Genomic DNA, 9,436 nt, shown 5'->3' on the forward strand with positions numbered 1-9,436 from the left:
ACCCACCTAATTTCTCTCATCACAGATAAAAGGGCCAAACTAAAAAGCGATAAGTAGAACAAAACACAAACAAAATGAACAAAGCAACAGAATCAGAGGAAAAGCAAAAAGGCTAGAGAAAGAGGCCACTAAAACAGCACACAGAGAAAACCATCAACAAGACAACAGAGATTACTTCTGCTAACTTTCCATAAGCAACATCAAGGAGGAACCATTAGTGCAGTTTAACCAGCAAAAGATAAAATTGCAGACTAAGAAATGTCATCAGAAATGTTCGTCATTCACTATTGATGTAAAACATTGGAGGGGTGGGGGTGCAGATTTTCCTATTCCTTCGCCTGGAACTATTGGATCACCTGGGCGCAGTGAGCACAGGAAAATCAGGCAGGGCACACCCAATTTACCATCAATATAATTAAATGTACCAGAAAATTGAGCGGATACATTGCCTGATTTTACTGTATTCGCTGCGCTCAGCTGATCCAATAGCATCATTCCCCCTCCCAAAACAATTGGGTTAAGAGGACTCTTTCTTGCCAGAAGTGTTGCGCTGATTGTATTGAGACAATGCTCGACAGCTTGATGTCTTGCAAACCAAACGCTGACTAAGGCAGTAATAAGGCAGCCGTAGAGGGAGTGCAGCGAAGGTTCACCAGACTGATTCCTGGGATGGCAGGACTGTCGTATGAGGAGAGATTGGGTCGACTAGGCCTGTATTCACTAGAGTTTAGAAGAATGAGAGGGGATCACATTGAAACATATAACATTCTGACAGGGCTCGACAGACTGGATGCAGGGAGGATGTTTCCCCTGGCTGGGGGGTCTAGAACGAGTAGTCACAGTCTCAGGATATGGGGTAGGACATTTAGGACTGAGATGAGGAGTAATTTCTTCACTCAGAGGGTGGTGAACCTGTGGAATTCTCTACCACAGAAGGCTGTGGAGGCCAAGTCACTGAATATATTTAAGAAGGAGATAGATAGATTTCTAGACACAAAAGGCATCAAGGGGTATGGGGAGAGAGCGGGAATATGGTATTGAGATAGAGGATCAGCCATGATCATATTGAATGGCGGAGCATGCTCAAAGGGCCGAATGGCCGACTCCTGCTCCTATTTTTCTATGTTCTATGTTCTATAAACTATTATAAAATATGTTCCCTTCTCTACTGTGACTTTATGTAATGCTAAATCCTTTACTTATTTTCAGAGGTCGCTGATCTACTGAAAAAGCTAGGTGAGTCAAACAACAGCTTATTGGGACCAATTAGGATAGCATTACCTGCTAGTTTAATAGCACTGCAATTTGTACATTTAAAATAGGCTGTGCTGCCTTTTGCTTTTTATGGGTCCAAAATATAAATCCATTCCCTTCCAAGTCCAATAGCTTACTCGTGTCGATGGACCATCTGGTGTGATGTTGGAGCCAGATTAAACCAGGAAGATTCCAGGCTCTATACCATCCTCTGAGGGGTGTTACCTATTCTCAGACAGAGTGGGGCATGAAGGCACAATTGATAGCAGTGTCCACACATGGGTCATGGGTCATGGACCGGGCACTTCTGATTTTTATCAGGAGCCACTACGGCAATAACAATTGGAAACCATTCATCGTGAGAATTAATCATGATTCCCAAGTAACTGAAATGTCATTCATGTCATGAACAGCATTCACAAGGATTGATCTTTACACACAGATTGGTCAAAATATATTGCTGGTGCAACTGCAAACGTTATTAAGACTGTGTGGGCTAGAAATTCGCCGCAGGCGGAGGCGCGAAACGGGCGGTATCTCATTGGCCGCCTGTTAGACGCCCAGCCTGATATTCAGTTCAATTGCAGTCAATGGAATTGACTATCAGGCGAGGCATATAATGGGCAGATCCAATACTGCCCAGTTTGCGCCACCGCTCGAGGTGAATTTCTATCCGTCACTCTATCACTAAAGTGAAAATCAACTTCGGCGAGGGTGCAAATCGAGCAGTAGCATAATAGTTGCACATTATACATCCCACCTTTTTTTCAATTCGTTTATGGGATCTGGGCATCGCTGGCAAAGCCAGCATTTATTGCCCATCCCTAATTGCCCTTGAGAAGGTGCTGGTGAGCCACCTTCTTGAACCGCTGCAGTCCGTGTGGTGAAGGTACACCCACAGTGCTGTTAGGTATGGCTTTCCAGGATTTTGACCCAACGACGATGAAGGATCGGCGATATACTTCTAAGTCAGGATGGTGTGTGACTTGGAGGGGAACTTGGAGGCGGTGGTGTTCCCATGCGTCTGCTGCCCTTGTCCTTCTAGGTGGAAGAGGTCGTGGGTTTGGGAGATGCTGCCAAAGAAGCCTTGGTGAGTTGCTGCAGTGCATCTTGTAGATGGTACACACTGCAGCTATGGTGGTGGAGGGAGTGAATGTTTAAGGTGGATGGAGTGCCAATCAATTGGGCTGCTTTGTCCTGGATGGTGTCAAGCTTCTTGAGTGTTGTTGGAGCTGCACTCATCCAGACAAGTGGAGAGTATTCCATCACACTCCTAACTTGTGCCTTGTAGATGGTGGAAAGGCTTTGGGGAGTCAGGAGGTAAGACACTCGCCGCAGAATACCTAGCCTCTGACCTGCTCTTGTTGCCACAGTATTTATGTGGCTGGTCCAGTTAAGTTTCTGGTCAATGGTGACCCCCAGGATGTTGATAGTGGGGGATTCGGCGACAGTAATGCCATTGAATGTTATGGGGAGGTGGTTAGACTCTCGCTTGAAATCAATTGAAGAAAATTAGGAGACTTGTATCATAGGGTGCCGATCAGATATTTTACGGCAGCGCGAAAGTTAAAATTAACCCATCCTGTTAATTATTTGTTTATTCCAGGACTGCAAAAATCAATGAAGAACAAAAGTAAGAGTTTGGATATGGAATGGATGATCATGGGTGTCTCAAGACATAGATACTGGGCTAGAACCTATGCCGGGCAGTGACGCAAAATGGACAGTAGCAAATCGGCTGCCCGTTACAGGCAGCGCCTGATATTCAGTTCCATGGCAGTCAATGCAACTGAACTTCAGCCGCTGCCTATAACGGGCAGCCGATCCGATGCCGCCCGTTTGGCAACACCGGCCGAGATGATTTTTTAGGCCAAAATATTTGGGTTGGTGGCACTGCTGAGAAAGTGCTTAATGGGGCAATTTTAACTTTAATCGCCAGGCAATCAATGGATGATGGTAAATCGCAGTACGATTTTTCTTTCCATGTGAAGTCAATGGAAAAAGTAAAACGAGCTGGGTGAAAAACAGGCCACTGATTCGCCATCGCTCATTTTTTTTGCCCAGCAATAAGATTTCAAATTACTGTACTCTCAATGGGAGTACTTGCAACTTTTGGTAATCGCGTAAAACGGGCGATGTCAGTTTGGCCACACGTTATACACCTCTCCTGATTGGCGTTCCCTTTTTCCGTCAATGGAAATTAAAAACGTGAGGCCTGTGCAACGGGCAGCTGATTCAAAAGCGCCCATTTTACACGATTGCACAAACTCAAAATCCACCCCCAGCACCTCTGGTGAGAATCTTACAAGTGGGCATACAGTCTGCATTCAAATTATTGGTTAATTCAAATTCATTTAGTGCAGAAGACTACTTCAAATTAGCAGGAATAGACTGCACCATACGACATTTTAAAAAATTCATTTCTGGGATGTGGGCATTGCTGGCAAGGCCGGCATTTATCGCCCATCCCTAATTGCCCTTGGAGAAAATGATGGTGATGTTGGATACATGAGAGTTCTAATCAGCCCATATTAATACTTCATTAAATTAATGAGTCAGATAAATTTTACACAATGAAAATGTGGAATAGATAGGATCAGAATTAAGCTTAGTATGTCATGAAAGTGGATCATACAAAGTATATACATTACTGATAAGGCATGAGTGAGGATTGAACCGTGTGTGCATAGAGATATTTTGATGCCCATAAAGCATATCAGCCCATATTTAATCTTCGTTCATACCTCAGCATCCAAAACTTAAAAGTGGCCACGTTCAGTACCCTCGATTATCCGCTGCTAAAATTTGGGCAAATCGTGGAAGTGTTTATAAGGGCTGAATTCTCACTTTCGCCGCCGAGTGGGATTGGCCGCCCATTTTACGCCCCGCCCGATTTTTAGTTCCCGTGAAGTCAATGAAAATTGGCCTGTTGTAAAATGGGCAGTCCCTCCGCTACCACTTTTCTGCCTGGCAATAAACATGAAAATTTACCGCTCTGTCTCCAAAATGTAGAGCACAAAATAGCTTCATGACTGTGAAATGAATGAGGAGCAGAGTGCACAGAGGTCACTTCCCCAGACAGAAACCAACAAAGTCAAATCGCCTGAGGAGATATAGGGGGTGAAATTAGACATGGCCGGCAATGTAATACCGGTGGAATGGCATTTGTCAAAGGTTATACAACATGCCCAATATTCAGATCTATTCAGTTCGATTGCAGTCAATTAAACTGAGGCGACCGATGCGCTATCGCCCATTTTCCATCTCTGCCCATGTTCCATTTCACCACTCTTTTAATATTTCAAGTTTCAGAAATGGCAGGACACAAGTGACAAAAAGACAGACAGGGAGAAGAAGAGACAGAGGGAGAGAGACACATAGAAAGAGAGAAAGCGAGAGAGCGAAACAAAATAAAGAGAGACAGGGGGAGTTGAGGAGACATTTCTTCACTCAGAGGACGGTGAATCGTTGGAATTCTCTACCCCAGTGGGCTGTGGAGGCTCAGTCGTTGAGTATATTCAAGACAGAGATTGATAGATTTTTGAATATTAAGGGAATCAAGGGGATAGTTCAGGAAAGTGAAGATGAGGTAAAAAATTATTGGAAAGAATTCTGAAGGACAGGATAAATCTTCATTTAGAAAGACATGGATTAATCAAGGATAGTCAGCATGGTTTTGTTAAGGGAAGGTCGTGTCTAACAAACTTGATTGAATCTTTGGAGGAAGTAACAAGGAGGGTAGATGAGGATAGTGCGTTTGATGTAGTGTATATGGACATTAGCAAGGCTTTTGATAAGATTCCACATGGCAGACTGGTCACAAAGTTAAAAGCCCATGGGATCCATGGCAACGTGTCAAGTTGGATTCAAAACTGGCTCGGAGACAGGAAGCAGAGGGTAATGGTTGATGGGTGTTTTTGTGACTGGAAGGCTGTTTCCAGTGGGGTTCCGCAGGGCTCAGTACTAGGTCCCTTGCTTTTTGTGGTATATATCAACAATCTTGACTTGAATGTAGGGGGTATGATTAAGAAGTTTGCAGATGATACTAAAATCGGCTGTGTGGTTGATACTGAAGAAGGAAGCTGTAGACTGCAGGAAGATATCAATAAATTGGTCAGGTGGGCAGAACAATGGCAAATGCAATTCAATCCAGAGAAGTGTGAGGTAATGCATTTGGGAAGGGCAAACAAGGAAAGGGAATAACATTAAATGTTAGGACACTGAGTAGTGTAGAGGAACAAAGGGACCTTGGAGTGCATGTCCACAGATCCCTGAAGGTAGCAGGCCAGGTAGATAAGGTGGTTAAGAAGGCATATGGATGCTTGCCTTTATTAGCCGTGGCATAGAATACAAGAGCAGGGGGGTTATGCTTCAACTGTATAAAACACTAGTTAGGCCTCAGCTAGAGTACTGCGTGCAGTTCTGGTCACCACATTACAGGAAAGATGTGATTGCACTAGAGAGGGTACAGAGGAGATTTACAAGGATGTTGCCGGGAGTAGAGAATCTTAGCTATGAGGAAAGACTGGATAGGCTGGGTCTGTTTTCTTTGGAACAGAGGAGGCTGAGGGGCATGGATAAAGTGGATAGAAAGGACCTACTTCCCTTAGCAGTGGGGTCAAAAACCAGAGGGCACAGATTTAAAGTAATTGGTGGAAGGTTTAGAGGGGATTTGAGGGGAAATTTCTTCACCCGGAGGGTTTTGGGGGTCTGGAACTCGTTGCTTGAAAGGGTGGTAGAGGCAGGAAACCTAACCACATTTAAAAAGTACTTGGATGTGCACTTGGGATGCTGAAATCTGCAGGGCTACAGACCAAGAGCTGGGAAGTGGGATTAGGCTGGATAGCTCTTTGTTGGCCGGCGCGGACACGATGGGCCGAAATGGCCTCCTTCTGTGCTGTAACTTTCTATGATTCTATGATCAGCCATGATCTTATTGGATGGCAGAGCAGGCTCAAAGGGCCAAATGGCCTACTGCTGCTGCTATTTCTTATGTTCTTATATTCTTATGATTAACGTTGGGCTATGGTGTAAAGTGGTTGCTAACCAATTAGCCGCACATAATACGCCACGTCCTATTTCTCTTTCCATTAGAAGGAAAACTCAGGCAAGGTGTATAATGGACAACCAATTGGATAGCCGCCCTTTTACACTATCACCCAAGGTTAAAATAGCCCCCTAGAGAAGGCGAAGCAGTCAAAAATTAAGAGAGACAGAGTTAGAGATAGAATGGTGAGACGGGGTGGGGGGGTGCGCAGAGGGGGCGGAGAGACAGAGATGGGGAGAGGGAGAAGGAAAGAGAGATGGACAGAGATTATAAACTGTTGATGCCAGCCAATAATGATTGTATCCCTTTTCATTTTTCTAGTTGCTGTCGACTTCGACGAGTCAAAGTCAGATCCACGATTCGTGGTGAATGCAGGCCAGAACAGCGCCACATGGGGCGATGGCCCTAAGAAACCCACCGATGCTCAGAAGATATACGTCAACTCGTGGCGCCTATGGGGTGCTGACGGGTTCACTTCCGGGACTCATTATTGGGAGGTGCAAGTGGGAAGCGGCTCTGTCTGGTTTGTGGGTGTATCTGTAGGCTCGTACACTTCGAAGTCGTGGCTGAAGGCATTGCCCAGCAGCGGATTATATATCGTGATGCTCTGGAATGTGGGGGAAGAAATAAATTTGATCAGGACATTTGGCAATGCCGTCAAACTTATTCAACTGCGGAAACTCGGAATTTACCTGGACTTTGACCAAGGGATAGTGACATTTTCCAATCCCGAAGACGACTCCATAGTCCACTCGTTTACTGGCAACTTCAAAGAAAGACTTTATCCTACCTTCAGGTTTTGTCTTTCTGAAACAAAAAATCCAACAATTACCATAATCTGATGCCGAATGACGTCGATTCAAAAGCGCACCATACTTCTAGATGAGAAAATTCACCAGCTTCCTCGCTTAGTTAGTATTGAGTCAGCCAGGTGACAGGAGCAGTTTACAAAAGAAACTTTTACATTTGGTGCTTCCTTAGATTGGACGGTCAGCGAGAAGTGACATCCCAATGCTAGCCCCTTGTGTTTTGTGGGTCTGTCACGCTGCCCATCGGGCTAAGAAGCTGGGTTCGGCAACGCGAACGTAGGTGCCACATCCTGGACCCAAATCACAAGATCACCAAATGTAAAAGGCGGTTACAACTGGCCACGTGCTAGAAACGGAGAAAATCATCCAGCGGTCCAAGGGATATTTCTCCGATCTGGAGAACCACCCTTGCACCTCTGGATGATTCTGCTTGCCACCTATTCCTTTTCATTTAACCCTCCCGCCCCCGCCCCCCTATGTCTATCTCTTTCTTTCTCTCACATGTTGGTTGAACTGATGCCTTATAGTTGGTGTTAATAGGGCCAATTCCCCCCCAGCCCCCACCGCCGCCCCTGATATACGCTGTTGGCGAGGAGCCTCCTCCGCTGGCTTTCCAGAAATTACAGGCATGCTGCCCACAATTTTCCAGGGTAAACACGGAAAATCAGCCATAACGCAGGTTGTTTTCGTCACATTGCCAAGGAAATTGGCAAGACTTTAGACTAAAGATAAGCGAGAACTTAGGTTAATAGTGCTTCACCCTATTCTAACATCTCTTACAGTACTGCATTTTTCGCACCTAACACCTTTAATGAGCAAGAGATTTGAAGACTGAAATATCTTGATAACCCAAGCCTCCAGAACATTTTGACAAAGGTCCTGTAAGGCTATAGATTTTAGACCTTACAGGCTACAGTTTGAGATATTGGCGCTGAATGCCAGGCATGTTCACAGGGCATTCCTGTGTCGATATTTTAACACAGGTATTAACCCACTTGTTTTAATTTTATTTAAAGCAGGCAAGGAAAGTTCTGTGAATGCGTTACGTGTCCTTCGCTTATATCGCCAACATTTTTGGCAGTGTACTGTTACAACGCAGAATTTCCTGAGGCCCTGTGACCGGGCGCATTGCCTACAATTTGCCGACCATTATCGTGGGCAGTCCACCCCTGATTTTCTGATAAGTTGCCTATTGCCGTCAAGTTCTCAGCAGGGGCCTTGGAAAAAAAATCCACCCTTCCTCTCTGTGGTGGGGGGGGGGGGGGATGTCGGTTATGCTCAGTAACACTGGCCTTGGAATTACACTGCGTATTGGTGTACAACCGCACTGGTACGGCCTTGCTCTGTTAATCTGTTTACTCTACATTTAAGGTATCTCGGGTTAATAGCAGTCGATGGACATCCAGAGGAAAGCATTAAAAGGCTAACTGTGTAATCACAAAGTTGCAGTGGGGGGGGGGAGCACATTTGCAAAGATAATGCAGGCAATTTTAACCCTACTCGCTCAGCAGAAATCTGTCATATGGGCGGTTAAAATCACCCCGGCTCTTACCTGTCCGAAGGCCGTCATTGTCGCAACATCTGCAATTTTAACCTGTTCTCCTGAGCAGGCGGCAAGGGCACGTGCCGGGAGCCAACAGGGTCCTCCTTTACACATGCACGCGGCAGCCTGATGACACCATCGAGACCCGACTGTAACTCGGGCCTGAGCGGGGGAATCCACCTAGAGTTAAAATCGGGTCAGTGAATTATCGCCACAATTTTAAACTGACCCACCAGTCGGGGAAGTTGCTGGAATCAGGTGCAACGTTGGTTTTACACCCTGCACGCTATTACTCTCCACTGAAGTCAGCAGATAGTGATATGGGGCGGAGTATCAATCCAGCGTTCCGCACGATTTCGCTGGCTTCCCGCCAGACGAGTTAGGCACAAAAAATACGCCTACAGAGCAACAGTGTTGTAGCCTTGGGGGCAATTTGAACTGAACCCACCCATCGGGAAACTGATGAGTTCGGATACAGCACTAGCTTTGCACCCCATTGGAGTCAATACAGAGTGATATTGGGTGGAATGGGCGTTCCATCTGATTGGGTGGGTTTCCCGCTCGTCGACTCAAATTAAAATGACCCCTCCCCCTTATCTCCAACTCCTGCTGCCTGTGACAACCGGTTCCCACTGGGAGCAGGGAATTGCCCCATTAGATGACAATATTCACGCCTTGTAGCCTCGTGGCCTTCTGGTTTAATTCGGGGGAAGGAAAGCAGGCACCCCCCACGATTGGAGTAGACCAAAACTGCCACCCAGCAAAATAAATGTTGAGATTTTC

At 45.7% G+C, this 9,436-nt stretch overlaps 1 protein-coding gene across 1 annotated transcript; it reads left to right on the forward strand.

The window, feature by feature from the left end:
* The first annotated feature begins 3,447 nt into the window (after positions 1-3,447).
* Positions 3,448-7,166, forward strand: LOC147095847 (zinc-binding protein A33-like). Its single transcript, XM_085973728.1, has 2 exons — positions 3,448-3,547; positions 6,623-7,166. Exons 1-2 carry the CDS (start codon positions 3,448-3,450, stop codon positions 7,141-7,143), a joined length of 621 nt encoding a protein of 206 aa, XP_085829854.1. The 3' UTR covers positions 7,144-7,166.
* The last annotated feature ends 2,270 nt before the right edge of the window (positions 7,167-9,436 follow it).

This window comes from Somniosus microcephalus, unplaced genomic scaffold (genome assembly GCF_052327205.1).
Source record: "Somniosus microcephalus isolate GS21.2 unplaced genomic scaffold, FLI_Smic_1.0 unresolved_chr1, whole genome shotgun sequence".
Lineage (NCBI taxonomy): Eukaryota > Metazoa > Chordata > Chondrichthyes > Squaliformes > Somniosidae > Somniosus > Somniosus microcephalus.